We start from the raw sequence: 13,705 nt of genomic DNA, 5'->3' as shown, positions 1-13,705 counted from the left end.
GCCAGCTTCAGATATGGTTGAAATAAGCAGTTGTAGGAAGCACACAGGCAAATTTGCTGTGGACTGCTTCATCTCCTGCAAAATCACCAATAGCTACTGTCCCCTTAAACAGTGCTGGTAGGTTTTAAAGTAAACTGTGTCTATGTAAAGGGTCACTTTTCTAATCTAGCTCTGGAATATCTAGGGCACCTCTGGTATTATGCCTCAGTGACACCATCTCCCTGTGCTTGCATATCAGTCCTTTGTACAAGGCTTTTGTATGGGTGACTTCTTACTGAGTTTACATGCAGCATTTAATTTGTTAGATATGAACATACCAAGCCATTGAAGCGGGAAGAAGTGACTACTGTGAATCCAGCTGCAAAATCTTATCCATCAGCATCTTCAGACCTCCCGTCTGTCCCTGAAGCACTTGAAGCAAGCACTGGTGAGACTGACCTTGAAGATACAGATCTGGCAGCTACAGGAGCAGGTGCTGAAGACTGGGTGAATGCTGTAGAATTTGTCCCTGGGCAGCCATATTGTGGACGTGGTAAGCTGATCATGGGATAACGGTAATTTTCTTTTGTGGGTTCACAATTACATGCAGTGTGCAAACTACTTGTTCAGTGTTTTGTCATCTTAAGCCATCTGTAATGAGTGTGAATGTTTGTATTTTTAAAGTGGAATATATTCTTCTTCATTAATTGTTTTTAATCCCCCTATTCTGAAGTTGGCTCGCACACTCTTGCATGGCCAGTGCAGTGATTCCACAGCAGTTATTGGGGACAATGTTGCACCTGGGGCACAGACCCAAATGTTCTAGATCCTATATAATGAAGGACTCACCCTGTAGTTCCTCAGTTCCTTTTTTCCCCCTGGTCTAAGTAGGTTGCAGAACCTTCTCCTTCAAGTTCCCTCTCCCCTTAAAGAAGGGGTGCATGTGTTTGTTGTACATATACAATTTTTTAATAAACACTAGAAAGAGAAGAATCTATCTTTCTGTAATTGACTTTTCGTAGGACACCATGGATGATGGTGGCATGAAATCAGATTTCAAGAGGGTGCTCTTGTTACCAAAATATATGTGCTCAGTACATCTGTTGTCTGGTCTGCCTTGGAGAATCTTTGTGTTGCCATTATTCCCAGGCCCAGGAGGAAACAAGCTGGCTGAAAATGCTTACTTAGAAGAGGTTTTGCTGCCTGGCCATATAGCATCCGTGAATCAGGGCAACAAAAACTTCAAATAAGACCTTGGAGCATGAGTAGCTGTTATCACCACACCATTATGGCTGGGGTGGAGAGAACTTTGGGGTTGACTCATTATAGTTCTGAGATTTTTTTAGACCTGTTCTGTTCCTGCGGGAACCCTTGATGCCCTCATATCTGCATACTGAGTCCACCATCTACCTCTACTGTTAGTGTGAACAGGGAATAATTTCACAGTTAAGACTTCAAGGAAAGGGCAGCTTTTGGTGCTGTTTGATTTGAAGGCAGTCATCTTGCAGGGTGAATTCCGTTCTGGAGGTATCAGAATTGGTAACTGCAGATAATCATTTGGTCCATGTAGCGTGGATGTTCCAGTAGATCCACAGGAATAAAGACTCACCTGTTTTCTCTTCCAGTGCTGCTTATCTATAGTGACAGTATGCTGATCTCTGTTTTCACTGGGGCAAAGGGGCGCATAGTTTAAAAAAAACAAAAAACCCTTCTGCTTGTGAAATCAGTTGAATACTGGATCTGAGAGCAGAGCTGTGTGTTTTGATGTTTCTTCTTCTTCTTCTTCAGTGCCTTGACATTTAGGAATGCTGTCTGGCCAACATTCTTAACCTGCTTGGTCTTACTGAGGTTGGGTCCTTTCCATGCTTGGTCAGGGACACAATTTATGGAGACTCAGGGTCACCAGAGCATGAGTATAACAAAGCTGAGAGGCATCATCAATACAGAGGATGATACTGAAAGAACTGGATGACTTTGAGGACTGGAGTAATAGAAATTGAATTAAAATTAATAGTATAAAGTGCAGGGTCTTGCATTTAGGGACTAACAAGAATTTTTGCTATGAACTGGGGTGGTGTCAGCTTAGGGGACCAGGTGTCCCATTTTTAAAGAGACAGTTCTATATTTAAGCCCTTCTGCGGGTGTCCCAACTTTTTCTTAGCAGATATGGGACAATTTGCCCATTTTTGTCTCCCCCCGCACGCCCCGTCAGTACTGACGGGTCATCCTGCTAACTGGAGGGAGGCAGGGTTTAGTAGCCATCAATGGGGATGGGAGTGGGTGAGCTGGCTCCCTGTGTTAGATATGAACATACCAAGCTGGCTCCTCCCTCGGCTGTATGCCAGCTCTTGGCCAGCAGGGCCCCGTCCCGCTTCCTGCCAGTGCTGGCTGTGCGCTGTGGTGGCTGGTGAGTGTGGGCAGGCGCCAGGCGGCAGCTGGTTACATGTCACCTCTTCTGCCCACATGTCAGCCCTTTTTGCATTTCCCCCTCTCACTGTCCTCCCTCTGCTTTGCCCCCCAACCCCAGTGGTCAAAGCGCTCAGCTCACCAACAGCCTGGCTGTGGGGCTCCTTCCTTCCCCCACTGCCTCTGGCTGGGCTGGCACCCTGGGAAAGCCCAAGACCCTCTGGCCCAGGGCAGTGGCCAGGAGGAGCCAAGCCCTGCATGTGCCAAAGCCCCGCACAGCGCTGGCATGGGGCAGCCTCTCCGCCCCTCAGCTAAGCTCTGGAGTGGTGGAGGGGAAGCGATTTTCAGCCTGTTCACACCCTGAACCTGCAGGCTCCACAGCAATCCCCGGGGCAGGGACTTAGCACCCTCTTCACCTGCCCTTCCCCCCAGCCTGGGTCCTGCCCCCAGGGAGCGTGGGGCTGCTCCGTCCCCTAGGCACCCTCCCCGGCTGAGCCACCTCTCTGGCTGGGTTTGCTGAAGCCCCTGCAATCAGGATCCCTGGTGCACAATGCATCCTTAGGGCTTAACCCCTTCCTGCCTGTGCTGTAGTCAGAGGCGGCTGGGTTATGTCGGTGGCCAGCAGCAGCCTGGAGGTGTTAGCTGCCTTTCGACTCTACGTGGGCAGGACGGGACAAGCTGCTTCCAGCCACGCGGGGTGGGTGGGGGGAGAAGAGATGAGCTCTGCAGACTCTACAGATCAACCCTTCCCCACCACCACCTCACCCTGTGGCTGGAAGCAGCTCCCGTCCCTTCCCTCCGCACAGTGCCGGAAGGCTGCTGCTGGCCACATTCTGGTGTGAACCCTGGCAGAAATCTGGGGAGGGGAGCATGTGACCCTGCATGCCTCGCCACTTGTTGCCTCAGGAAGACGTGGCACCACGTACCAGGTGAGGCAGGTCTGTGCTGGAGGCCCAGCCTGGCAAGGAGGGTGGAGAGTGCTGGGCAGGGGGATCAGGTTGGTTGGTCTCCCCCCCCACCTCCGTGTGTGAGAGGTGTACGGGTCACCACTCCCCATGTGAACCTTAAAGATAAGAAGGTAAATAAAAAGAAGCCAACTATGCAGGATTTCTTTTTAACAGGGGCTCAGTCAAGTTGTTGTTAATTTGAATGTTTGTACTGCATAGTTCTGATCGATTGCTGTTGAACTCGCTTGAATATGAGTAATTTTACCAGGTGTCCTGTATTCAGCATAGGGAAATATGGTCACCCTACATCAGGTGGAAATGATAGAAAGACCTGAGTGTATTAGTCAGTCACAGGATGACTGAGCCATCAGTGTGATGCGGTGGTGAAAAAGGCAAATGCAATCCTAGGATTGCATCAGGTGAGGTATTTCCAGTAGAGATGAGAAGTATTAGAGGCAATAAAAAGGTAATAATTGGAGATATACCAATCTCCTAGAACTGGAAGGGACCTTGAAAGGTCATCGAGTCCAGCCCCCTGCCTTCACTAGCAGGACCAATTTTTGCCCCAGATCCCTAAGTGGCCTTCTCAAGGATTGAACTCACAACCCTGGGTTTAGCAGGCCAATGCTCAAACCACTGAACTATCCCTCCCCCTTATCTGTACTATGTACAATTTTGGTCACCCAGGTTTTTTTGTTGTTGTTATTTTATTTAAAGAAAATTGGAACACGTGCAGAGGAAGGCTACCAGGATGAGCAGGGGAATGGAGAACCTAACTTATGAGAGGAGACCAAAAGAGCATGGCTTGCTTAGCCTAAAAGAATGAAGGCTGAGAAGGGTTATGATTGCTCTGTAAATACATTGCAGGGGTTGGGGGAGTTAAACAGCAGAAAAGCTATTTAAGCTAAAAGATAATGTTGACATAAAAACAAATGGATAACTCTGTCCATAAATTCAGGCTGGAAATTAGAACGTGATTTTTAGCCATCTGAGGAGTGATGTTCTGGAACAGCCTTCCAGTAGGGAGCTAACAATGGGGACTAACAACCTAACTAGTTTTTAAGATGGAGGTTGGTAAATTTCTGAATGCAATTACAGTAACTCCTCCCTTAACGTTGTAGTTATGTTCCTGCAAAATGCAACTTTAAGTGAAACGATGTTAAAAGAATCCAATTTTCCCATAAGATTTAATGTAAATGTGGGGAGTTAGGTTCCAGGGAAAATTTTGGGGGGCAGACAAAAGGCATTATATACTGTACAGTACTGAACGGTGGTGGGGAGGTGCCCCTGGCTTACCCCCTGGAGCTCAGGCCTGGGGGTGCTGGGTCTGGGAGGGAGTTAGGGTGCCAGAGGACTCTCAGGGTGGGGTGCAGGGTCTGGGAGGGAGTTAGGGTGCGGGAGGGTGCTCAGGGTGGGGGTGCAGGAGGAGACTCAGGGCTGGGGCAGGCAGGAGGTGCAGAGCACTTACCTGGGGCAGCTCCTGTTTGCTGCAGGGGGTGTGCAAGTGGCTCTGCGCAGCACTGCTCCCATGACCACGATTCTGGGAGCTATCTCTCCCCCCCACCCCGGGCAGGCAGGACCACCCTTCCATGTTGCATGAGGAACATATCCCAGTTTCTTCCTGTTTTAATACATGCCAATGATACTAGACTCTTGGGAACTTTTTGTATATGCAGTTCAGGAAAAGACAATCTTTAGTATGTTGGGAGATTTTTAAAGGTATACAGCACATAAAGCTGCAGATGAGCATCTAGTGGGATTTTCAAAGAGGACTATCTGCATTTTAGGTGCCAAGATAGCTTTAAAAGATAGCTAGCTTTAAAAATCTAGCCGTGGGAATCAAAAGAGGGAAATATTAGTGTGCCTTTGGCATGTACAAAAAAGCTTCTGTTGCAGCTAGCCATTTGTTTCAGTAGCAAAGAACCTTTTTTAGGCCCACAAGGACTTGCCTGACTCCAGGTTCTCAATTGGTTTTGGCAGCCATTATTTGGACAAGAAGATCAGGTCTTCCAAGGCTGTAAGATCAGCACCTCTGTAAAATAATTCGAGGACACTAGGTCAAATGGATAAGAGCCAGTGCAGTTGTGTTCTTTTGTTGGTTCTTAATGAAGATTGCCATTTATCAGAGTGTTAAGGCAAAATTATGATTTGCACCTTTAGTCCAACCTCCTGCCCTTCTTGGAATATTATTGTTAGCCAAGAGAAATGAAAGCTGTTACTTGGGAATGTCAGGAAACTGCTAAAGATAGTGTTGTGTGCTGCTAACAATATATTTGATACATGTGATGTTCTGAAAGTGACCTTAAGAAGACATCTGTATCTCAGAGCTTCCAGGTTGTTTCTGTAAAGTTCAGATTCAAGCTTTCATGGAAAATTATGCACAGTAACTTGAAAAAGCAACAATGCTTTTCCTCAAGATTGGTCTGGAAGCCTGGGTCTTTGAGTTGTATGCTTTGTGTATGTTTGGAGGAGCAAACACCCAGGAAATACTCTTGAGGTTCAAGCTTGGCAGTTCACTTCCAGCACTTAGGCATATCACCGTAACCCAGTGTTTCCTAATCGGTGAGGCAAGCCATGCTGGGGGTACCAGACTAGTCTGTGGAGTGGCTGAGAAGAACAGCCAAGCAGTGTGGAAGGGAAAACTTCATGATCCAGGATCTACCCCATTTCTCCATTGTAAACATCTTGAAAGCTGCTTCCTTCCCTTGATGCAGATGAAAGAATAGCTTGCAGGCTCACTCAACAGCCTGCTGGACCAAATTTTTTTTTGCTCACCGAGGAGAGTTATATGTACTCTGGCAACCAGAGACACCAACGGAGGTCCCTTCATCCCAATGTAGTATCATGATGCATGGAGGACTGAAGAAGGGGAGCAACTGGAGAGCTTGCTCTTTGTTAAGAAGCAATTCCTTGGGATTAGTGAGTTGAGAATTAAGTCATTCTTTTGTCTTTCACTTGCCTGGGGCAAAAAAAAAATCCGTAGCAAACAAGCTGAGCCAGGATCAATATGACTGATCTTTAAAGTAAGCCATTTGTGCTTCAATTTACCTTGAAGTGGGGGCATCCAGAAATACTTATTTGCTTCTGCAGAGAATACCAAATGCCTGCCAATTTGCACAAAAGCAGTAATGCCTGCCCCATACTTTTTTGCTCTATGGGGGTGGAGACCTTAGTTTTTTTCCCCTCTTTTGCCTGTGGTACTTAAAGAGGAGATGCAAGAGGCAACACACAATTCTTATAGTACCAGATTATAAAGTAGTTCTGGTTCTAGGTCTCATTCTGGCAGAGGAGCAACAGGTGATTCTTCTCTACTTTTCCAGACCTGTTATCTCACAAGGGAAGATTGAACCTGCACCCAGATCCATAATTTCTTCCTCTGGCATTTTACATCTTGGAGTTTAGTAGATGAAGAATGCTCTTGGAAGAAGTCCAGCAAATTACATTAGAATCTTGTAAGCCGTCCATTGGAAATCTTATGCCCTAAGGTGGAAATGTTTCTCATTCCTTTAAGGAAAGAGCCTCCGGATCCTGTCCTCTTTATTTTATATTGGATTGTTTTCTCTTTCCCATATCAAATCTTGGATTATCTTTCTTCACAGTTAGAGTGGCATCTCAGTTGTCATTTAAACTGAACCATTGTCTTTTCTCGTCTCATGACTGAGTTGGTGAGGTTATTCCATAATTTGGATGATAAAGGGAAATTCAGTTATACCATTTCACAAATCATCCTGTAGGTTCCTGGCATAAAGGGAGAAATCCCAAGAGAAATCCATCTCAGCCCAGAGAGAGTAGACAAATGGATAAGGTTTTCAGCTCAATTTATGACCAGGTAGGGATCCTGCTAATCAAAAGCTCTTGGGACTCCTTTTACTAGGCTTGCTGCAACACTGCCAATTTAATTTAGTCTGTAGAAATATCTAGGAACTTGGAGAGCATTTTCTTTAAATTTAATTCACAAGCTTACTCAGTGCTGTTCTCTTGATGACCAGGACAAATCATATGGATGTTTAGGAACAAAAGTCCTTCAGTCCTTTAATCACTATTTCAGCTAGTTCCTGCGGGACTAATGCTGCTAGTTCTTCTCTCCAGAATGAAGAACAGCCGAGGCAATTTATGAAGAGGAAACAAAGATTACTTACCTGTGATCAGAATTCTCTGCAGGTATGATCTCAACAAATCCATGCTCATTATCCCTCCTTACACTTCAGAAGGGGGATTTGAGATTTGCCACAGTAGTAAGAGACTTGGGCAGGGTTCTTGTATCCTGTTCTAGAACCTTCTTATGAGTCCAGCAGTGAAAGCCACCCCAGCAACTAACTGCTTAAGAACTGCAGCCTGTGCAACAGCATGCTAACTAACATGACTCATGAGCATAAGAATCTGTTGAGGCAGTATTTTTGGAGCTCCAAGTTAGTCGTCCTGGTAAGTATCCTTCCTCTTCTACAGGGCCTATGTGTTGGCTGTATAGGGACAAAACACCAGTTTTAGTGGTTGAAGCACAAGAGTTTAACCACCATGTACTGAAGCTTGTTTCAGCCCATGTAAATCATGTTTGAACTGGTTCAAAAAGCAAGAGGGACAGGGTTTTTAACCTACTTTCAGCATGATTTAATTCAGTTCTTACTTGAACCAAACCTTGTTACAAGCATGGTTGACCCACAAGAGTATTTACCCACTTTCAGAATTGGTCAGTTTTCTTAGTATTGACCTTGTCCTGTTGGATAAAGTTGAATCTCACCACTAATGCACTGATTGTCTTGCCTTGCTTATACTGAAAGCTGAGAAAATCAGAGTTGAAACTGCTTCCTTCTAGGGTGAAGAAATTGCTAAGTCATTTCAGGGTGAGGTTTTGAGGGATTTATTGACACAAGCCTTGTGCATTTTCTGTTATTTTTTTGGATAAACTGAGTTGGTTTACCCAAAGTTTTTATAGCTGAAAAGCATGCATTGCGAACCCTAGCCCTCAAATGTAACACATTTACCATCTCTAACTTCCCCCTGCAGCTGCCCCTTCCTGCATCGAAACACCCTTGCAGGGAATGGTAATTGAGGAAGAGTATGAAAAGCAGCAAGCAAATGTGGAGATGAAGAAGCAACTGTGCCCCTACGCTGCAGTAGGAGAATGTCGTTATGGAGAGAACTGCGTGTATATCCATGGGGATGTGTGTGACATGTGTGGGTTGCAGGTCCTACATCCAGTTGATGCTGCCCAGAGATCCCAACACATAAAGGTAAGCATACAAATAGCTTGTGTTGAATAACTTCAAGTTACTCCCTTGCCTTGTGCAATCACCTGTCATTCATTCCCTTTCTTCTGAAGTTGACTGCATACAAGTCAGTCACTTAACAAGAAGGTTCACATTGCAAACTGAACCATTTCCTAGTCAAGGCTGTTTTCAAAGCAGCCTTGTTTAAAAGAAGCTGGACCCTGTCTACATTGAGGATAAAGTCTGTATAACTGTACTAATACTCAGGTCACTTTTCGTGAAGTTTTAATTCAGCTATTTCTGCCTGGGTTCTTGACAAAGAGCCTGAACTTGACGTTGGCCATTGCCTCCTATTACCTAAAAGACTGTTTTTTGAGGACCTGAACCTCCCAGATGGTTTGTTCTTTTTAGTTTAGAATGTGGGGAGAATAAATTTAAGATGAAACTAGTGAGTTAAAACCTATTAAATAGTGCACAAGATTACAGGCTGGTTTTCTCTCTCTCTTCAGTCTTGCATTGAGGCTCATGAGAAGGACATGGAGCTCTCATTTGCCGTCCAGCGTAGTAAAGACATGGTGTGTGGGATCTGCATGGAGGTGGTATATGAAAAAGCCAACCCCAGCGAGCGCCGCTTTGGGATCCTCTCCAACTGCAACCATACTTACTGTCTCAAATGCATCCGCAAGTGGAGGAGCGCTAAACAATTTGAGAGCAAGATTATAAAGTGAGGCACTTCCCCATCTTGATTGTGCTTTGTTACATGGGAAGAATTTAGTGTCTTGTGACAACTTGCAACAAAGTCCCCCCCACAAAGACTGCATTTAATGCATCCTAACTAATGTTAAGCCAGAATTGAAGTCATCTTCCAGGGGTAGCATTTTGTTTGTATTTACACTCTGACCTAGTTAATCTAGATTGGATTTTGCAAACTACTTATTTGGATGAAAGTCATGTTTTGTCTTCAGTTAGTTACCATTTAAAGGTTTCAGGCACCCAGATTAGATGGTGAAAACAGATTAACCAGTTCTGAATGTATGTTTCCTAACTTTTCACTGCCCTGATTAATTAGCCAGCCAACGACCCATATCCTCTTTAAGGTGTTCTAAAGAAACCCAAACAAACAAATACAAAAACCAAACAAAACTACAAAAAATAAATTTATCTAAATCTAAAGAAAAAGGAGTCTGTGTGAAATGTTTTTTCCCCCCAAGTTCTATGGAGACAAAATGATCAGCTGCTGAGTTGAGTTCTGAAAGAAGAGGAAGAGTTTAGGGTGTCTTCTTGTGCAAAAGAGAACGTAGATTGAAAAAGTATAAAGTCCTGGCAGTAAGTGCCCAGGCACAATAGGATACATCTTTAAAGATCGGATATGTGCCATGGTATGTTTTATAATAGGACAGAGCGCCCCTGTAATGTGGAATTTTGCAGTGCAGTCTCTTCGTTCCCCAGGTCCTGCCCAGAATGTCGGATCACATCTAACTTTGTCATTCCAAGTGAGTACTGGGTGGAGGAGAAGGAAGAGAAGCAGAAACTCATTCAGAAATACAAGGAGGCAATGAGGTACGAGCGCTGCAGCCTTTTGTCAAGTTAAGACTGCAGAGATAAGGGCACACCTGGAGAACAAGGGTGTTTATCTAAAGCCCTCTCATACCTCCTTTCCACCCCCACACGTGTGAAGTGCATCCTTACTTATCCACCCGCAGATGCATGCATCCACACAGTCACCTAGCTTTCCTATGTACTTATTGACCTCACAAGCTTTTTCCTTACCCACCCAATACATAATTGATACAGCCATAAGGTAGTAGACTTGTGCACTGTGAGTCATCAGCTTCCCTATGCATGCATCTACCCACGCGCACATCTGTTGGGTATGCACATAGTGTAATACATCATTTCTGTGTATGTATTTTTGATAAAATGGCGTCAGCGGCAAATGGTGCGTATTTAAAGAGACCCCCTGGACCATAAGCAAATGCAATACTGAATTCTGAGTGGCTCTGCTGTGAGTAAGGGTTGCGATATTTTCCTTTCCAGCAACAAGCCATGCAGGTATTTTGATGAAGGCCGTGGGAGCTGTCCATTTGGAGGGAACTGTTTTTACAAACATGCATATCCTGATGGTCGCCGAGAGGAGCCACAGAGACAGAAAGTGGGAACATCGAGTAGATATCGGGTAAGTCTCACTGCTTTTAGACTTTTTTGGAAGAGGGAAGGAAAAAGTGTGAATGCCTCAGATTTGCTTATATAGTAAAACATACATAGTGGATTGGAAGGGAGAGTGATCCAAAGACTGGAAGTGATGGAGGGGAGACTATGGAAGAGACACATTTCTTAATGTCACCTGTATCTTGAAGAAGTGTTGGTGGTCAGCTATAATAGGAGTAAATGCAGATCCCATTGTGAAGCATGACTAGCTGCATGTTATATACCTGGGAGCTGAGCATATGTATCTTGTAACTCTCGGTCACACAAGAGCAATAACTGTCTTCCCTTTGCAGGCCCAGCGAAGGAATCGGTTCTGGGAATTCATTGAGGAGAGGGAGAGCAGTGATCCCTTCGAGAACGATGAGGATGAGGTTGTGACCTTTGAGCTCGGCGAGATGTTGCTCATGCTTTTGGCAGCAGGAGGTGATGATGAGTTGACAGACTCCGAGGACGAGTGGGACTTGTTTCATGACGAGCTGGAAGATTATTATGACTTGGATCTATAGCACCTGTCAGCGGAGTTTGGACTGTCTGCTCGGCATCAGGCAGTAGCTCTTTCCTGTGGTGTTGTGGCAGTGCCTGTGTTTCTCCTAGGCAGGCCTATCAATTCCAGGTGCTGTTGTAATAACTTTTACCCAGGGTCTGTCTCCTCCCCTTGCCCCAGGAGTGTTTGTTTTTCTCTGTTTAAACAAATAACAAGAAATCTTTAAAACGTTAGTTTTTGTAAAATGAATTAACTGTCAAACAGTTAGCTTAGGTTTGTTGCTTCATCTGTGTTCCCGACAGGATTCACCCAGTTCCAGGGTTAAAGTGTTTACAGACTTCCACACTCATCTTGAAGAGCCCAGATACAAAAATGAGAGCAGTGGCCATGCAGTGGGGGATATAAATTGGCCAGTGGCCTTTTTCTGCTGTGGACTTCAAATCAATACTTCCGATTTTAGGCCAGACACACGTACTTCTTGCTGGCTTCAGCTCTGTTCCAACCCCCTCATGTACACATCTTCATTTGTGGTTTTGGTCTCTTGTTTACTTGCACATTACTATTACTACTGTGTAACCAGAACCAGGTGCGAATGTTCCAGGTTTTTACTGTGTTTAGCATGAAAGGAAAATGTGTTTGTACGTGAAAGGAGAACTTTCAATGTGTATAAACAAATAAACGCAGAGTTGGATCTCAAGGGCTGGGAGACTCTGTATATGTTTAAAAAAACAAAAACTAACTCTCCTCTCCTTTTGGTGCATGAATTGTAGTCTCCAGTTGGACACGAAACTGGTTTAGTGGTCTCAGCCCAGTCTGTGGCAATGGTCTTAACCATCAGGTATAACTTGACACTCCTTAATACACCAGCTCTCTCTGATGTATATTATAGGGACTGACTAAAAGTAGGAACCTGGTGAGCCAGAAGAGGGTTCTCACCATATTGTTATCCAGTAGAACATCAAGTCGGGATCCCTTAATTGCATTGCTCACATAGTTTTATACCATTGATAACCACTCAAGCCATGAGCTTATCCAGGAAATCACTATACTACTTAGTTGGTTCAAGGCACTCCTGGCTCATATCCCATCTGAATTATGCCGGTTGCTTGGAAGAGCTGCGAACTTGTAAGTTATTGGGTTACCTAGAAAAGAACTAGCAGTCATGCAATAGCAAGAATTCCATTGATAAGAGCTCATATCTTGCCACCAAAGCTCCAGTGCAGGAATTTTCATCTTGCATTAAATTATTGCTGCTCTTTTAATGACTCATGGATGCCCCATGATCTGTTCTACTGCTTCTCTTGCCCTGAGACAGCCTCTCCTTTCACTTTTAAAATGGAATAAGAAGTTGTTGCTGAGCTCTGATGTATTGTTTTGCAGCTGCCTTTTGTAAGAAGCACTTTTCCGAAATAAAAAACAAACAAACAATTAAACAAGAAGTCTGTTCTTTCTTTAAGCTGAGAGTCTCTAGATCTCAGCCTCTCTTTATATGCCCTTAGTGTAAACTAGTCTGGTTACTACTAATTACTGAGTCCTCTGCAATGCCATAGTCATGCTGCAGCATTAATACACAATTGTATCTTGTCAACACCCTTATGCAAAACAGGAAATTCTATAATATATAAAGAGAGAACATTTTATGAACAAAGACAGCTGAGACCACCAAACTATGAAAGTGCTTGGGATTACCACTGAGTGATAACAGAGGTGGTTTTCCTTCTCAGAGTTGAGTTCTAAGACTGGCTCAATTCTGTCAGTTTGTTCTGGGCTGTACATTTTATAACATGCACATCAAATATTGCTTGTGGTGTCAGTGGGTAATAAACGCCTGCTATAATACTTTGTACTTAGTACTGTTTATCCAGAGAACTCAAAGCACTACTGTACGCTAACTACTTCCTGGTAGACCACATGCTCCTTTATGGGCCACTGTGTATATTACATTGTAAACCACCTTCGTCACGGGGAATCGGGAGATACTTAAGTAAACAGCTGTGAAAATGTTTTCAAACTGACTGTGGGGGCAGGGGTGAAGGAAGAGGTGAGTACTGTTGAAACTGGTCTTAGACCTGGGGGTCGGGACCTCTCGGGGTTGTGAGGTCATTACATAGGGGGTTGCAAGCTGTCAACCTCCACCCCAAACCACACTTGCCTCCAGCATTTATAATGATGTTAAATATATTAAAAAGGGTGTTTAATTTATTAGGGGGGTCACACTCAGAGGCTTGCGATGTGAAAGGGGTCGCCAGTAAAAAAAAGTTTGAGATCCACTGTCTTAGACAATCCAGATACCTTATCCTGCACCCAGACATTATGAGGTGGCTAGTAGAGTGCACAGATCCCAAATAGGAGGGAGAAGTGTGGGGGTGGTAGAGGCCAGGCAGCATAAGGGAAAAGGATACAGAGCTAGGTGGGGGAGATGAAAGCATAGGAGAAATAGGGAAGGATGCAGCAACAGAATAACAACAGTTTTG

General features: G+C 44.6%; 1 protein-coding gene across 1 annotated transcript in view; it reads left to right on the top strand.

Annotated features, from left to right (window-relative positions):
- Nucleotides 1–11,928, top strand: part of MKRN1 (makorin ring finger protein 1) — a 30,641-nt gene extending 18,713 nt beyond the window's left edge. The window contains exons 3-8 of the mRNA XM_044989287.1: nt 306–532; nt 8,337–8,563; nt 9,049–9,263; nt 9,989–10,099; nt 10,577–10,715; nt 11,041–11,928. Of these exons, the coding sequence (XP_044845222.1) occupies nt 306–532; nt 8,337–8,563; nt 9,049–9,263; nt 9,989–10,099; nt 10,577–10,715; nt 11,041–11,253 (1,132 nt within the window). The 3' untranslated portion in view covers nt 11,254–11,928. The remainder of the gene's footprint in view (nt 1–305; nt 533–8,336; nt 8,564–9,048; nt 9,264–9,988; nt 10,100–10,576; nt 10,716–11,040) is intronic.
- The last annotated feature ends 1,777 nt before the right edge of the window (nt 11,929–13,705 follow it).

The sequence above is a fragment of the Mauremys mutica genome, chromosome 1 (assembly GCF_020497125.1).
Source record: "Mauremys mutica isolate MM-2020 ecotype Southern chromosome 1, ASM2049712v1, whole genome shotgun sequence".
NCBI classification, from domain to species: domain Eukaryota; kingdom Metazoa; phylum Chordata; order Testudines; family Geoemydidae; genus Mauremys; species Mauremys mutica.
The sequence above is the reverse complement of the archived record's forward strand: the minus strand, read 5'-3'. Positions and strand labels throughout refer to the sequence as shown.